Source organism: Aquarana catesbeiana, linkage group LG13 (assembly GCF_042186555.1).
Source record: "Aquarana catesbeiana isolate 2022-GZ linkage group LG13, ASM4218655v1, whole genome shotgun sequence".
Lineage (NCBI taxonomy): Eukaryota > Metazoa > Chordata > Amphibia > Anura > Ranidae > Aquarana > Aquarana catesbeiana.
In genome coordinates, this window is record NC_133336.1 from 214,174,385 (window position 1) to 214,192,590 (window position 18,206).

Sequence of the window (18,206 nt, forward strand, 5' to 3'; positions counted from 1 at the left end):
CTTTGTGCCAGACACCCCCCCACACTTTGTGCCTGACACCCCCAGACTTTGTACCAAACACCCCCCTAAACTTTGTGCCAGACACTCCCCCCAGACTTTGTGCCAGACACCCCCCCAGACTTTGTACCAGACACCCCCCTACACATTGTGCCAGACACACCCCCAGACTTTGTTCCTGACACACCCCCAGACTTTGTGCCCGACACCCCCCAGACTTTGTGCCAGAACCCCCCCAGACTTTGTGCCTGACACCCCCCAGACTTTGTGCCTGACACCCCCCCAGACTTTGTGCCTGACACCCCCCAGACTTTGTCTGGGGGGTGTCAACTGGATATCAGCCAATAGACCTCAAGGATGTGTTCCAAGGAGAAGCCGGGGACAGATTTGATCCAGACCCCGTGATGGAAGTAGGGCTATTGGAAGGCAGTTTCTTGCATCGGGATAATATGCAAATAAAAAAAAAAAAGCTTCTGCATAGTGCAGGTAAACCAGGGATTTTTATTTCTAAAAATACCATGCAAAAAATGGATAAAAGTGATCACAATTAAAATAAAATCTAAGCAGCGTAAGGAAGGGGCGATCTCCTTGAGGTCTATTGGCTGATATCCAGTTGGCGGCCCTTCCTGATGTTTCTTCACCCCACCAGAGAAGTCAAGAAGGGAGACAGAGGTTCCACCGTTCCGGATATCGTTTTCCAGCCTAGGTTTGGCTCCATGCACCATTGACTCCATGTCATATGACAGTGGAGTCCACGTCATCTGGTAAGAGTACCCATCTTATCTTACTTCCTGATGTTTTCATTCTGATGCCCCATATCGAGATGTTGGTTTACAGCTACGGAATTTCTGTACCCCGTTGTTGACTCAGTCACAGATCCACACCGTGCACCATTGACTTTATTTTCTAGTTTCACATCATTTTTTGGTCCATACCAGTTCCTCTTAATAATTTGAGTTTGGAATCATCCATTTACCATATGTGGACACTTTATACTGTGTTTGTTCATTTCATTTCACTTATGGTTTTTGCACATATGCTTTACTGTTCAGTACAGCATCTCTTACTTAATTGTTTCACTACACCCTAACTTCCTATTGTTTAACAATAGTTGGTTTTATTAAAATAGCATGAAGGTACTCACAAATATAGCAGAACAAAAATGCTTGTCTCCAAGGAGCGGCGAGCTCGTAAACATAGGTCAGCATAGGGTGCCTATCCCATCCCTACGCGTGACGTCACAACCTTGTGACTTCATCAGGGGATAAAGGAAAGGCACACATGATGTCTTTAGTTTTTAACATTGTTTCTAATGGGCAGCCATTTTCTTGTGGCTCAATGAGATAATACCATAGCGGCGTGGCCATTTTCTTGGTTATCAGTTCATATATAGCACAGCCGTAAACGAAGGTGTAGTTAGTGCTAAGGGCTGTGAGATGAATGTTATTGTTATGAGGGTGCGGCCAAGACATAGATATGGTAAAGGACTGTCAGCAATGACAAGGGTTAAATACTGGGAAACTAGCATCGTGGGCTGAAGATCAAGGACTCACAAATATAAATATTAAAAAGGAGTACCCGTAGGGGAAAAACAAAGAATTAAAAATGTAGAAAAATGTATTTATTAATTAAAACTGTCAATACCGACCGGATGGAATAGACCTCGGTACTGACGTAAGCATAGAGAGCTGACGATAAATGAAAGGATCATAATATGACAATAATAATAGGAGACAATGATAATATAAAATCACTGTAAAAGTGGCAAGGGGAAGTACGGGATACTAAAAACACACACATGGAGAATGTGTAGATGTATAAAGGGGAACAAAAGGGAGAAAGGGGAGGGTAGTTAAAAATGACAATAAAATATATATTAAAGGTGCGGATGGAATAGGACACTGAGGGACCCATAGCAAGAAATAGGAAAGGATGTTTTCAGATGTTTAAAAATCACTAAGGAAGCAGTCGAGGTGGAATTCAATATTAAGGCCTCTGGGTGAGAAAGTTTCTAGTGTAAATATCCATTTGGATTCCAACTGGCTGAGGATCCTCACCTTATGTCCCCCCGCCAGTGTCTAATGTACGGTTCTATTTCCAAATAAATTTGCCTCCCATCTCTACTCCAGTCTGTTGATGATAGTCGTTTTTTGTTGTACCAGAAATAATTATTCTTTAGACAAAACTCAAGACATTTCATGAAAAACTTTCTCTGCATACAGGGGAGCTTGGTATATGTCCTCGGGCCCCATTTTGCAGCTTCGCACACTTGATGGTGGAGTATTATTGTATATAAAGATGAAACATCTGCAGTAGCCATGATCCCCGGTCCTTCTTCTTTAGGGATATTCTGTATAATCTCTAACATTTGTTTTGTATCCCTTAAGTAAGCTTGTGTGCTTTGAACGGCTGGTTGCAGGAAAACGTCTATATATTGGTCCATTCTGGAAGTAAAGCAGGCCATACACGGTCGAATTTTGAACCAATTTTCTTTTCAAAATCAGAAAGTTAATTTTTTTCGTGATCCGATGGCGCCACCATTGATTTTCAAAATTCGGCCGACCATGCCTTCAATTTCACCGCATGTTGCTACAGAAAAGAATTTTCTTGGCCGAGAATCTTCTTTTCTCTCTGTAAATTTTCTTTTCTTATTACATTTCTCGCACGATTCTCCCATCATTGACTAGAAAATTGTTTGTTTTTCTAAAAATTTCCAACATGTCCGATTCCTCAAATTTGATTGCCGCATGAAAATCGGCCGTTGTTGCAGCCCACTAATGGTGCAAAATTCATACGAAAATTCTTTCATACGATTTCCGAGAGAAAATTCTTACGAAATTTGAACCGTGTATGGACGGCATAAGTGAATCTTTTCCATTCACTATTGGCCTCGGTGGTGGATTTGTTTTGTTCTTATGTATTTTCAGTAATGAATATATAATAGGTGTACGGCAAGAGTCTGGTATTCAGGGCCGATCCTTGGCGGGTGCACCGCACCCCAGCGCTGTAATGTGCCTGCAGAAGAGGGGTGCCACCGCCGAACCTGACTGCACTGGTTGCTCACTTGGCTCGCTAGAATCGCCGACCGCCCAGCATCTAGCTAGCAACCAGTGACGTCAGTGAGAGACCACGGCCGCCCCAGCATTCATTGCATGCCGCCTCCGCGGATAGTAAGCAAGCTCCGCCCACCTCTGCCATGTTCTTCAGACAGTGTGGCTAAGAGAGGGAGCAGAGCGGATGGAGCCGGAGCGTGTCTGAAGAGAGAGAGCTGCTGCTGCTGTGCCTTGCTGTGAGTGTCTCCAGTCTCCAGTCCCTGCACTGCACCAGGCTGGTCAACTAAGTAGATGACAAAGTTGTGCCCATTAAAAGCAGCCACTGTGCCCATCAAACGCCCACTGTGCCCATCAAAAGCAGCCATTGTGCCCATCAAATGTCCATTGTGTCCATCAAATGCCCACTGTGCCCATCAAAAGCTGCAACTGTGCCCATCAAAAGCTGCCACTGTGCCCATCAAACGCCCACTGTGCCCATCAAAAGCTGTCACTGCCCATTAAATGCCCGCTGTGCCCATCAAACGCACACTGTGCCCATCAAAAGCAGTGCCACTGTGCCCATCAAACGCACAATGTGCCCATCAAAAGCTGCCACTGTGCCCATCCAACACAGCCACTGTGCCCATTAAAAGCTGCCACTGTGCCCATCAACCACAGCCACTGTGCCTAAACACAGCCACTGTGCCATCAAATGCTGCCACTGTGCCCATCAAACGCAGCCACTGTGCCATCAAATGCTGCCACTGTGCCCATCAAACGCAGCCACTGTGCCCATCAAATGCAGCCACTGTGCCGTAAAATGCAACCACTGTGCCCATCAAACACAGCCACTGTTCCCATCAAACGCAGCCAATGTGCCCATCAAACGCAGCCACTGTGCCCAACAAACGCAGCCACTGTGCCATCAAACGCTGCCACTGTGCCCATCAAATGCAGCCACTGTGCCCATCAAATGCTGCCAATGTGCCCATCAAACGCTGCCACTGTGCCCATCAAACGCAGCCACTGTGCCCATAAAACGCAGCCACTGTTCCCATCAAACGCAGCCACTGTGCCCAACAAACGCAGCCACTGTGCCATCAAACGCTGCCACTGTGCCCATCAAACGCAGCCACTGTGCCCATTAAACACAGCCTCTGTTCCCATCAAATGCAGTCAATGTGCCCATCAAACGCAGCCACTGTGCCCAAAAAACGCAGCCACTGTGCCCTCAAACGCTGCCACTGTGCCCATCAAATGCAGCCACTGTGCCCATCAAACGCTGCCACTGTGCCCATCAAACGCTGCCACTGTGCCCATAAAACGCAGCCCCTGTGCCCATCAAACGCAGTGACTGTGCCATCAAACGCAACCACTGTGCCATCAACCACAGCCACTGTGCCCATCAACCACAGCCACTGTGCCATAAAACGCAACCACTGTGCCATCAAACGTTGTCACTGTGCCCATCAAACGCAGCCACTGTGCGCATCAAATGCAGCCACTGTGCCCATCAAACGCTGCCACTGTGCCCATCAAACGCAGCCACTGTGCCCATAAAACGCAGCCCCTGTGCCCATCAAACGCAGCGACTGTGCCATCAAACGCAACCACTGTGCCATCAACCACAGCCACTGTTCCCATCAAACACAGCCACTGTTCCCATCAAACACAGCCACTGTACCCATCAAACGCACAATGTGCCCATCAAAAGCTGCCACTGTGCCCATCAACCACAGCCACTGTGCCCAAACACAGCCACTGTGCCATAAAATGCAGCCACTGTGCCATCAAACGCTGCCACTGTGCCCATCAAATGCAGCCACTGTTCCCATCAAAAGCTACCACTGTGCCCATCAAACGCCCACTGTGCCCATCAAAAGCTTCCACTGCCCATTAAATGCCCTCTGTGCCCATCAAATGCACACTGTGCCCATCAAAAGCAGTGCCACTGTGCCCATCAAACGCACAATGTGCCCATCAAAAGCTGCCACTGTGCCCATCCAACACAGCCACTGTGCCCATCAAAAGCTGCCACTGTGCCCATCAACCACAGCCACTGTGCCATCAAATGCTGCCACTGTGCCCATCAAACGTAGCCACTGTGCCCATCAAATGCAGCCACTGTGCCGTAAAATGCAACCACTGTGCCCATCAAATGCAGCCACTGTGCCCATCAAACACAGCCACTGTTCCCATCAAACGCAGCCAATGTGCCCATCAAACACAGCCACTGTGCCCAACAAACGCAGCCACTGTGCCATCAAACGCTGCCACTGTGCCCATCAAATGCAGCCACTGTGCCCATCAAACGCTGCCACTGTGCCCATCAAACGCTGCCACTGTGCCCATCAAACGCAGCCACTGTGCCCATAAAACGCAGCCACTGTTCCCATCAAACGCAGCCAATGTGCCCATCAAACGCAGCCACTGTGCCCAACAAAGGCAGCCACTGTGCCATCAAACGCTGCCACTGTGCCCATCAAATGCAGCCACTGTGCCCATTAAACACAGCCACTGTTCCCATCAAACGCAGCCAATGTGCCCATCAAACGCAGCCACTGTGCCCAACAAACGCAGCCACTGTGCCATCAAACGCTGCCACTGTGCCCATCAAACGCAGCCACTGTGCCCAACAAACGCAGCCACTGTGCCATCAAACGCTGCCACTGTGCCCATCAAATGCAGCCACTGTGCCCATCAAACGCTGCCACTGTGCCCATCACACGCTGCCACTGTGCCCATCAAATGCAGCCACTGTGCCCATAAAACGCAGCCCCTGTGCCCATCAAACGCAGCGACTGTGCCTTCAAACGCAACCACTGTGCCATCAAATGCAACCACTGTGCCATCAAATGCAGCCACTGTGCCATCAAACGCTGTTACTGTGCTCATCAAACGCTGCCACTGTGCCCATCAAATGCAACCACTGTGCCCATCAAACGCAGCCACTGTGCCCATCAAATGCAGCCACTGTGCCATCAAATGCAGCCACTGTGCCCATCAAACGCAGCCACTGTGCCCATCAAATGCAGCCACTGTGCCCATCAAATGCAGCCACTGTGCCCATTAAAAGCAGCCAGTCTCTGACCATCTTTTGTATCATGTCTGCAGTCTCTGATCATCTCCTGTACTATGTCTGCAGTCTCTGATCATCTCCTGTATTATGTCTGCAGTCTCTGATCATCTCCTGTATTATGTCTGCAGTCTCTGATCATCTCCTGTATTATGTCTGCAGTCTCTGATCATCTCCTGTACTATGTCTGCAGTCTCTGATTATCTCCTGTACTATGTCTGCAGTCTCTGATCATCTCATGTATTATGTCTGCAGTCTCTGATCATCTTCTGTACTATGTCTGCAGTCTCTGATAATCTCCTGTACTATGTCTGCAGTCTCTGATCATCTCCTGTACTATGTCTGCAGTCTCTGATCATCTCCTGTATTATGTCTGCAGTCTCTGATCATCTCCTGTACTATGTCTGCAGTCTCTGATAATCTCCTGTACTATGTCTGCAGTCTCTGATCATCTCCTGTATTATGTCTGCAGTCTCTGATCATCTCCTGTACTATGTCTGCAGTCTCTGATCATCTTCTGTACTATGTCTGCAGTCTCTGATCATCTCCTGTACTATGTCTGCAGTCTCTGATCATCTCCTGTACTATGTCTGCAGTCTCTGATCATCTCCTGTATTATGTCTGCAGTCTCTGATCATCTCCTGTACTATGTCTGCAGTCTCTGATCATCTCCTGTACTATGTCTGCCGTCTCTGATCATCTCCTTACTATGTCTGCAGTCTCTGATCATCTCCTGTACTATGTCTGCAGTCTCTGATCATCTCCTGTATTATGTCTGCAGTCTCTGATCATCTCCTGTATTATGTCTGCAGTCTCTGATCATCTCCTGTATTATGTCTGCAGTCTCTGATCATCTCCTGTATCATGTTTGCAGTCTCTGATCATCTCCTGTACTATGTCTGCAGTCTCTGATCATCTCCTGTATTATGTCTGCAGTCTCTGATCATCTCCTGTATTATGTCTGCAGTCTCTGATCATCTCCTGTACTATGTCTGCAGTCTCTGATCATCTCCTGTATTATGTCTGCAGTCTCTGATCGTCTCCTGTACTATGTCTGCAGTCTCTGATCATCTCCTGTACTATGTCCGCAGTCTCTGATCATCTCCTGTACTATGTCTGCAGTCTCTGATCATCTCCTGTACTATGTCTGCAGTCTGATCATCTCCTGTATTATGTCTGCAGTCTCTGATCATCTCCTGTATTATGTCTGCAGTCTCTGATCATCTCCTGTATTATGTCTGCAGTCTCTGATCATCTCCTGTATTATGTCTGCAGTCTCTGATTGTCTCCTGTACTATGTCTGCAGTCTCTGATCATCCCCTGTACTATGTCCGCAGTCTCTGATCATCTACTGTACTATGTCTGCAGTCTCTGATCATCTCCTGTACTATGTCTGCAGTCTCTGATCATCTCTTGTACTATGTCCGCAGTCTCTGATCATCTACTGTACTATGTCTGCAGTCTCTGATCATCTCTTGTACTATGTCTGCAGTCTCTGATCATCTCTTGTACTATGTCTGCAGTCTCTGATCGTCTCTTATATCCTGTCTGCAGTCTCTGATCATCTCCTGTATTATGTCTGCAGTCTCTGATCATCTCCTGTACTATGTCTGCAGTCTCTGATCATCTCTTGTACTATGTCCGCAGTCTCTGATCATCTCCTGTTGTACGTTTAGCACTATATAATATGTACAACCCTTTGGTGTGTCGGGGGGCTGTAGTTGAGGCCCCCAAATTCTCAGCAGTTTGACATAATGGGGTTTATTTTCCAAAACAATCTGTACTGTATGTTCAGAAAATAGAGTCAGATGAAGAAAATGTTTTCCCAGGTCCAATCAATAATAAAGACGGCCCCGTTCCCTGCATAGGGCTGCATCGCTTCCTCCGCACATGTGCCCAGGGCTGGCATCAGAATAAGGCAGCCACTTAGGGTGCCAAGATAGTGGAGGTGGTAAAATCCCAAACCCCGGCGCTTCCTCTGTGACTCCTCAGTGCTCTCCAGTGCTCCCTTGGTGCTCCCTTCATGTAAGCTCTGGCACTCCGGCACTGCCGCCATCTCCCCGACCACTTTCCAACATTCCTACCCTCTCCTCCATGGTTCTGTGGTGCTGGCTGAATAAAAAGGAAACCGAGGTGGAGCATCTATAGGTGGGGCGGGGCATCTATAAGTGGAGGCGGAGTATCTATAGGTGGAGGCGGAGCACCTATAGGTGGAGGCGGAGCATCTATAGGTGGAGGTGGAGAATCTATAGGTGGAGGTGGATAACCTATAGGTGGAGGCGGAGCATCTATAGGTGAAGGCGGGACATCTATAGGTGGAAGCGGGGCATAAATAGGTGGAGGCGGAGTATCTATAGGTGGAGGCGGAGCATCTATAGGTGGGGGCAGAGCATCTATAGGTGGAGGCGGATAAGCTATAGGTGGAGGCGGATAAGCTATAGGTGGAGGCGGAACATCTATAGGTGAAGGCAAGGCATCTATAGGTGGAGGCGGGGTATCTAGAGGTGGAGGCGGAGCATCTATATGTGGAGATGGGGCATCTATAGGTGGTGGCAGGGCATCTAGAGGTGGAGGCAGAGCATCTATATGTGGAGGTGGAGAATCTATAGGTGGAGGTGGGGCATCTATAGGTGGTGGCAGGGCATCTATAGGTGGAGGCAGAGCATCTATAGGTGGAGGCGGAGCATCTATAGGTGGAGGCAGGGCATCTATAGGTGGGGGTGTGGCATCTATAGGTGGAGGCAGAACATCTATAGGTGGAGGCAGAGCATCTATAAATCCAGTCCAGCCGCTGCTTACAGGCGCTGGTGGAAAGGGAGAGAATTGCTGAGCCTCAGAGATCCCGTTGGAAGGGATGCCGGCTACGGGAGGGGAGATAAGTCGGCAGGTTTGTCTTGAGGGTTTGTGGGACTCAATAAAAGGGTAATAAAGTGGCAGGGAGGTTCATGGGTGGGAAGAAGTGGGAGGGGCTTGTGGTCGGTGCCAGCGTGGTATGCCGCCTGTTTCAGTTGTTTTATGCATCCCACGGCCCAGTGTCCTCTGCAGTGACAGTCCAATCTCTTTCACACAGGCGCCAATTTTTTTCTGACATGTTGGTGTTATATATCTTTCCATTTGATGTTATAAGTTGCTCTAGTAAATCCAGCTAAAACAAAAACAGTGTCTGTCTTAATTTCAGGCTGCAAAGCAACAAAATGGGATTATTTTAAAGAGGGGGAGGGGATTCTTTTCTATACCCAGTGTATGGAATTTATATTGTTAATTTTAATATAATTATTTTTCTCATTACGGGTGTAAGTGAGGCCTCATGTCTAAGTTTTGTCTAAAGCCTCACCAAGCCTAGAGCCGCCTCTGGTCATGTCACACGTAGCCCCTCCCCCCACAGGTAGAACACACCCCTAGGACACACTTAACCCCTTCAGCGCCCCCTCCTGGTTAACCCCTTCACTGCCAGTCACATTTACACAGTAATCAATGCATTTTTGTGGCATTTTTATAGCACTGATCGCTGTATAAATGTGAATGGTCCCAAAATAGCACCAAAAGTGTCCGATGTGTCCGCCATAATGTCGCAGTCATGATAAAAATCGCTGATCGCCGCCAAAAAAAATTATTAATAAAAATGCCATAAAACTATCCCCTATTTTGTAGACGCTATAACTTTTGCACAAAACAATCAATAAACGCTTATTGTGATTTCTTAAACAAAAGTATGTAGAAGAATACGTATCGGCCTAAACTGAGGGGAAAAAAATTTGTCGCTCTATTTTTTTTTTATAGCCCAAAAAACTTAAAAACCGCAGAGGCGATCAAATACCTCCAAAAGAAAGATCTATTTGTGGGGAAAAAAAGAGAATGTCGATTTTGTTTGGGAGTCACGCCGCACACGACCGCGCCATTGTCAGTTTAATTGACGCAGCACCGAATCGCAAAAAAGTGCTCTGGTCTTTGGCCAGGCAAACGGTCCGGGGCTGAAGTGGTTAATTTATTAGTTTGTGTAATGTGTGGCTGCGTCCCCATGGGAGGATTGTTGTTTTTTGCCCCCCCTCCCCCGGTGGTCACCGGACTTGGGCTCCATCCTGCTAGATCCCATTGAAATGACCATTTCATTGTTTATATTGCTTTATATACTGGATAGTATGTTATATATATATATATATACTTATTTGATGTTTTTTCCATGTTTATCAGATCTGTAATCTCCTGAAGAAGCACAATTGTGTGAAACATGTAGAGGGGAAAATCCTCCTGTGACCTCACACTGCGACTCAACTACTCCATGCACTTTATTCCTCTTGGATGCCGCTACTGGTTATACCGGATCTTATTTCTCATCCCACTGGATTAGATGATAATATTTGGAGGTGTTATTGGAGTCCCCGGGGTCATGTATTCTATGTCATCATTAGTATGATGTCTGTTCTTTTTATGTTTTCTACATTTTACCTTTTTTAACTTTATCCAATTAAAAATTCTAATATTTTCTATCCTACGTGTGTGCCTACAAAGTCCATTTTTTACAATTTCTTAGTCTTTTCCAATGTTGATAAGTGGTTAGCACTTCTACCTGGCAGCACTCGGGGTCATCACTTCAAATCCCAACCAGGGGGCACTACCTGCCTGGAGTTTGCATGTTCTCCCTGTGCCTGTGTGGGTTTCCTCCCATACTGCAAAGACACGCTGGGAGGTTAATTATCCCCAATGTATGTATTAATATGAGTTAGAGACCTTAGACTGTAAGATCCTTGAGGGCAGTGACTGGTGTGAATGTACTATATACTGTATATATATATATATACCACTTTATTAGGTACACCTGTTCAATTGCTTGGAAGCAAATATTACTAATCAGCCAATCACATGGCAGCAACTCAATGCATTTAGGTATCTAGACGTGGTGAAGACGACTTGCTGAGGCTCAAACTAAACATCAGAATGGGGAAGAAAGGGGATCTCGGTGACTTTGAATGTGGCGTGGTTGTTGGTGGCAGATGGGCTGGTCTGAGTATTTCTGAGATTTTCACACACAACCATCTCTCGGGGATTACAGAGAATGGTGGGAAAAGAGAAAATATCCAGTGAGCGGCAGTTGTGTGGAGGAAAATGCCTTGTTGATGTCAGAGGAGAATGGGCAGACTGGTTCCAGATGATAGAAAGACAACAGTGACTCAAATAACCAACCAAGGTATGCAGAATATCATCTCTGAACACACAACACATCCAACCTTGAAGCAGATGGGTTACAGCAGCAGAAGACCACACCGGGTGCCACTCCCATCAGCTAAGAACAGGAAACTGAGGCTACAATTGGCACAGGATCAGCAACATTGGACAATAGAAAATTGGAAAAACATTGCCTGGTCTGATGAGTCTGGATTTCATCTGCAACATTCAGATGGTGGGGTCAGAATTTGGCACATGGATCCATCCTGCCTTGTATCACCGGTTCAGGCTGGTGGTGGGGGTGTAATGGTGTGGGGGATGGGATATCACTGGTTCAGGCTGGTGGTGGGGGTGTAATGGTGTGGGGGATGGGGTATCACCGGTTCAGGCTGGTGGTGGGGGTGTAATGGTGTGGGGGATGGGGTATCACTGGTTCAGGCTGGTGGTGGGGGTGTAATGGTGTGGGGGATGGGGTATCTGAGTATTGTTGCTGACCATGTCCATCCCTTTATGACTACAGTGTGCCCATCTTCTGATGGCTCCTTCCAGCAGGATAATGCACCATGTCACAAAGCTCCAATCATCTCACCACTGGACAATGAGGTCACTGTACTCCAATGGCCTCCACACTCTCCACATCACATCCAATAGAGCACCTTTGGGATGTGGTGGAACGGGAGATTCACATCATGGATGTGCAGCCGACAAATCTGCAGCAACTGTGTGATGTTATCAGGTCACTATGGAGCAAAATCTCTGAGGAATGTTACCAACACCTTGTTGTATCTATGCCACCAAGAATGAAGGCAGAAGGGGGACCAACCCGTTACTAGCAAGGGGGACCTAATCTGATCCTCATCATCATCATACATCAGAGGTAATAATTGTGAAGTGGAAGGAAAATGATAAATGATACAAATAAATATGTGAAAAGTGTGGGGGGGACATTTGTATTCAGCCCCCTTTACTCTGATACCCCTAACTAAAATCTAGAGGAACCAATTGCCTTCAGAAGTCACCTAATTAGTAAATGGAGTCCACCTGTGTGTCATTTAATCTCAGTATTATGTGGCAGAGCAAGGCTCTGTCCCTATGGAAATGGGGTTAAAGTGGACACAGAGTCTGCATATTGTCTGAGTGCAGAGCTACAGAGTGTAGGTTTGAGGTGGAGAGAACTGCTCTGGCAGTTTTCTCCAGGTTTTGCTAGTTCCTTATGGGGCTCTGTAGTTTGGAGATCCTTCAGAGTCTTGGGTGGGACGGGATCTCCAACCCTGTGTCCGGGTCTTGTGGACAGCCAGCAGGGTGTGTGCCCAGGTGCACACAGCCCATATAACGAGGGACTGGTGAGAGCAGAAAGTGTGGAGGAAGGTGAAGTTGGAGCAGTGGCTGCTAGTAACTGTCTCTGTGTGAGAACAGATGCTGTGTGCGTTGAAGGGCTTCAAAGCTATGTGCGTCCAAGGAGCCAGATGCTGTGTGCGTTGAAGGGCTTCAAAGCTATGTGCGTCCAAGGAGCCAGATGCTGTGTGCGTTGAAGGGCTTCAAAGCTGTGTGCGTCCAGGGAGCCAGAAGCTGTGTGCATTGAAGGGCTGTAAAGCTGTGTGCGTCAAAGGAGCCAGAAGCTGTGTGCATGGAAGCTCTTGAAACTGTGTGTGACCAAGGAGCCTAAGACTGTGTGCATCCAAGCAGCTTGTTTGAGGGGCCTGTTCCCTATAGCAGCAATACTGCTGAAGAGTAGCCAGGTGGGCTAGCATTTTCATTTGGATTTTCTATTGTATTTACTTGCTGAAGCTTGGACCCCTGCGTGGGATTCCTGGATGGACTTTTGTTGTTTTTTCCTTTAATAAACGTGGGCTACCAGGCCCTTAACTATAAATGCCTCTCTGATGTGGACTCACTGCACTAAAACGCATCTATCCACTTGAGCTGAACAATCCCCAATGTCACAAGTGGTGCTCGAATGCGGGCATGTAGACGGTGGAATCTAGGTCCTTGCTCCATGGTGAGTCGCATCAGGAACTACTGCTAGCTGTGTGTGGCAGCCAGGCGAACAGCATTGCACAGAAGTTTGATGGACTGTGTTGCATGCAGGTTGTGTACCTGTGAAAGGAGAATCACATATTTTTTCTCTCTGTGTTGCATGCAGGTTGTGTACCTGTGAAAAGAGAATCGCATATTTTTTCTCTCTCTGTGTTGCATGCAGGTTGTGTACCTGTGAAAGGAGAATCACATATTTTTTTTCTCTTTGCTGTGAAGTGTGTTGCAAGTTGCTGTGTGTGTAAGACAGCAAGCATGGGGCGTTCCAAACAGAAAAAGGAAGCAATCCTTGCTGAAGCAAGGGAAAGGGTTCTATGGCTAGAGGGTATTTCACCACATGCCCCAGCCACGCCAGAGAATTTTTCCAAGTGTGAAATTTCTGTGACCTGGGGTAAATTAATCATGTCATCCCCAGTTGAAAAGGAAGTGAAAGAAGTTTCCCCTGGCAACAGGAAGCCAGGTGGACAACAGCGTGTGAAAAAGAGGAATATGGTCATCTGTGGAAGCAATGTCCAGGCCAACAGGGATGTCGGGGATCCAAGGAGTCTGTCTGCTGATGGTCATGACCAGTGGTATCCCTTGGCAACAGAGAGCCAGTCATCAAGGAGATTCCAAGAAAGTAAAGTTCAGCTACCAGTACCGTGCTTGGAATGTGGTCAAGTGGGGCATGGAATTTTTACTTGCCCAAGGTTCTGGAACAACGCTGAAGAGTCTGGAAAGGCTGCAGTGTCGTCCTGTGGCCACCCAGAGGAAGTAGCTGGTATGGATGCAGCTGAGAGACGGCGCACTCAAGTGAAGGGTATGATGCCAGCCACTGAAAATGGTAAGACTGTTTCAGTTTGTGGGACTGAACCTAGTGAAATGGGAGTGTGTCCAGCGGGGAGATCCGCAGTGCAAATGGACATAGACTTGCTGCAGCGTGCTACCCGGAGCAGTGGGGAGGCACATGGTGAAGCCCAGCTGACAGCAAGTTTAAAGACTCAAATGGACATGGGGACTATGCATGTGCCTACTATAATCCAGCAGAGTGCTGGAGAGGTTAAAGTAGGGGTGACCAAAACTGTTCTTGTGCCATGTTCCCTAGTGACAGGTGCTGCAGAGTTGCCCAGGGAAACTTCAGAGGAGCTCGCAGTGACGGAGCAGAGAGTTTCCCAGGTCAGCTATGGAGCTGCCCAAGGAGGAAAGAGTTCCCCTTTAAAGATAGAGGGTGATGTGAGGAGAGGCTCACAGGCTGTGGTTGGTAATAGACAATCCACAAAAGTAGCAGTTATGTCTATACGTAATGAAAGTTCAGATGGTTATGCTGACAAATGTGTTACTGTTGGCAAATGTGATGGTATTGGTGATAATGACATTGAAAAATGTGTTCCCTTTAATGTCATGTCTGAAAATGTTGCAAATGTGTTCACTGACAATGATCGGAGTAGGATATCTCCCGTGACAACCAGAAGCGCAGGCTTGTCCATGGAAGTCTCGTGGGGTCTCCATGTGTTGGAGCCAGAGGTTTTCCAGGATGGCTGTGGTGCTACTCTGGTGAAACAAAGGAAGACTGAGTCACACAGTGAGAGTGTGCGGGCGCAGCCCCACAACCCTAAGTGTAACCCAGGTGTCAAGGGGTTAATTCAGCCAGCAAAAGCTGAAAGTGCAGAGCTGTGTGTGTCAGTAGCGCCCCCAGAGCAGGTAGGGCAAAAGCATGTATTACAGCCTGCCTTGTCAGATGATGTGTCAACCCAAGGGGATATGTATAGAAATGACACAGGTGATGTTTTGGCTAGTGAATCCCAGGTTCCTGTGGGGCCTTCTAGAGTAGGTGATGGAACCACACTAGACTGGGATAATTGGTATGAGAATGCAATCGCAATATTAAATAATGTGGTGGACATAACACCTGCTATGCCCAATGGAGGGATTGCAGATGGGCTGGTGCTCAAGGACACGTTTGTCCCTGCAAAAGTTATCGCCCTCCAGTCTGAAGGAACTGTTCAGGGTGCTGGCATAGCAGATGTGTTGTCCACAGCCCAACAGCTCGGGTGTCAAGGTGACAATGTGACTTGTAATGACCTGCAGTGGCTCACTGACACTGGTGCAGAAGGGTTAAGTGTGAGACATGTGTCTGACAGCGCTCCAGGGGAGCAACAGGCTGTGATGAGGGGTACCCCCAAGGAGTTGGAGGTATCTTCAAATGTCTCAAACTCAAAAGCTGCAGTGGATGAGCCCCTCCATGTCTTGGACAGGGAAAAAGACCTTAGAAAGGTCTGGTATTTAGACATGGGATGTTTAGAGATGACAGAGACCTTATTTGAAATGCTGGAGTTGGTAAAAACGCACTCATTGTACACTTGGGTGTCTCCACCGCAGTCGGACCAGGTGGTGCTGCGTAGTACCAATGGGTGGAGCCAGGTGGTACAAACTGTGCTGGGAAGTCTTGATCTACAATGGTATTGGTGGGGCCAATGCTTATTAACAGTGTGGCAAATAGACTTGAGGTTCTCTGAGAGGGTGCTCCCAGTTACTGAGTGGTATGGAAGGCGCCCAGAACTGTTGGAGACATCAAAGGTTTCTCCGGCTGGTGCAGTGACTATAAACATCTCTGCTGGTGTGGTCCGAGGTGCGGCTGAGCTGTGGTCAATAGAGGGCGTGGATACTGTCTCACCCGCTGAACCTCATGAGAAAGTAGGGCCCAAAATAGACGCAGCACTAGCAGAGATGCTTTCTATCACTCAGAAAGAGGTACAACTTAAAGTACCCGGAGACACTGTAAAGGAAAGTGCTAATGTTGGTTGCTGCAAAAATGTAATGTGTACATCAGAAAGAAGTAGTTTGTGCTTGGATCAGTGTCATTTGTTAGATCAGTTACCCATGGAGTGTTGGACAACAGGTGAGGTGAAGCTGTGCTATGGACCCGTGGGGTGTAATCACTTGCCTGTGTTTTGTCCCTCCTCAGGTCTGGTCCTAACAACAAGTACTGAGATAGATGGCACTGATTGTGTTCGACAGGATGTCATTGAAATGTATGATCTGCTAATGTTTGGTGCTGTTAAAAGTGACGTGGTTGCCGTGGGTAACCAGAGAGAGGTTTTTGAACCTGAAAGACCTGTGGTGAAAGATAAAACTGACGTCTGTAAGCTGAAAGGTAGGATCAGGGAAGGCAGAGTTCCCCCAAGAGAGGAGAGTATGCTCAGGAACCCCAAGAGAAGAGAGGGAAGGCAGAGTATACGGAATTATAGGACCCTGTTAAGATCCAAGGTGGGACGTACCTGGAAGCACACCCGAAAAAAGGGTTGGGCCTACGTGGCTGATGGCCAGCACAGAAGTGTCCCAACTGCTATGGTGGGTGCAGGTGTTTCTCCCTCCGGATCGAAACAAGAGGGGGGGGTATGTGGCAGAGCAAGGCTCTGTTACTATGAAAATGGGGTTAAAGTGGACACAGAGTCTGCATATTGTCTGAGTGCAGAGCTACAGAGTGTAGGTTTGAGGTGGAGAGAACTGCTCTGGCAGTTTTCTCCAGGTTTTGCTAGTTCCTTATGGGGCTCTGTAGTTTGGAGATCCTTCAGAGTCTTGGGTGGGACGGGATCTCCAACCCTGTGTCCGGGTCTTGTGGACAGCCAGCAGGGTGTGTGCCCAGGTGCACACAGCCCATATAACGAGGGACTGGTGAGAGCAGAAAGGGGGGAGGAAGGTGAAGTTGGAGCAGTGGCTGCTAGTAACTGTCTCTGTGTGAGAACAGATGCTGTGTGCGTTGAAGGGCTTCAAAGCTATGTGCGTCCAAGGAGCCAGATGCTGTGTGCGTTGAAGGGCTTCAAAGCTATGTGCGTCCAAGGAGCCAGATGCTGTGTGCGTTGAAGGGCTTCAAAGCTGTGTGCGTCCAGGGAGCCAGAAGCTGTGTGCATTGAAGGGCTGTAAAGCTGTGTGCGTCAAAGGAGCCAGAAGCTGTGTGCATGGAAGCTCTTGAAACTGTGTGTGACCAAGGAGCCTAAGACTGTGTGCATCCAAGCAGCTTGTTTGAGGGGCCTGTTCCCTATAGCAGCAATACTGCTGAAGAGTAGCCAGGTGGGCTAGCATTTTCATTTGGATTTTCTATTGTATTTACTTGCTGAAGCTTGGACCCCTGCGTGGGATTCCTGGATGGACTTTTGTTGTTTTTTCCTTTAATAAACGTGGGCTACCAGGCCCTTAACTATAAATGCCTCTCTGATGTGGACTCACTGCACTAAAACGCATCTATCCACTTGAGCTGAACAATCCCCAATGTCACAATAAATACAGCTGTTCTGTGAAGCCCTCAGAGATTTCTTAGAGAACCAGGGGCGGACTGACCATCGGGCAGTTCGGACGCTGACCGAGGGCCCGTGGCCAGTAGGGGGCCCCATGGCAGCTTCCACTTCGGGACCCGATCTACCCGTCAGCTAGCTGTGATTGACGGGCTGATCGGGTCTCTGCTCACTGCTAAGAGACTGCAGTGTATACACACACCTCGTGATGCGCTCCTCCTCCTCCCCGCCGGCCCCTCCTTCCCTCCCGTCCACCCCAGGTGCTTGTATCTGTCATCACCTCGGATGGACAGAAAAGAGGAGGGGCCGGCGAGGAGGAGGAGGAGCGCATCACGAGAGGTCTGTATACAGCCGCTTCCCACGCTACTCTGCATGTAGGAAGGAAAGTGCAGCAGCTTGTACCACGTGCTGCTATTAGAAAGTTGCTGCACAGCTTCCCACCCACAGTGTCCCCCTGTGCCCCCCACCTCCCCACAGTGTCCCCCTGTGCCCCCACCTCCCCACAGTGTCCCCCTGTGCCCCCCACCTCCCCACAGTGTCCCCCTGTGCCCCCCACCTCCCCACAGTGTCCCACAGTGTCCTCCTGTGCCCCCCACCTCCCCACAGTGCCCCCCTGTGTGCCCTCCACCCCCA

At 48.3% G+C, this 18,206-nt stretch overlaps 2 protein-coding genes across 2 annotated transcripts in view; both read left to right on the forward strand.

Annotated features, from left to right (window-relative positions):
• LOC141116378 (protein S100-A1-like) overlaps positions 1-18,206 on the forward strand; it is a 268,186-nt gene that overhangs the window by 246,027 nt on the left and 3,953 nt on the right. The window lies entirely within an intron of this gene.
• On the forward strand, positions 12,369-17,424 carry LOC141116375 (uncharacterized). Its single transcript, XM_073608620.1, has 2 exons — positions 12,369-13,356; positions 13,469-17,424. Exon 2 carries the CDS (start codon positions 13,558-13,560, stop codon positions 17,143-17,145), a length of 3,588 nt encoding a protein of 1,195 aa, XP_073464721.1. The 5' UTR covers positions 12,369-13,356; positions 13,469-13,557; the 3' UTR covers positions 17,146-17,424.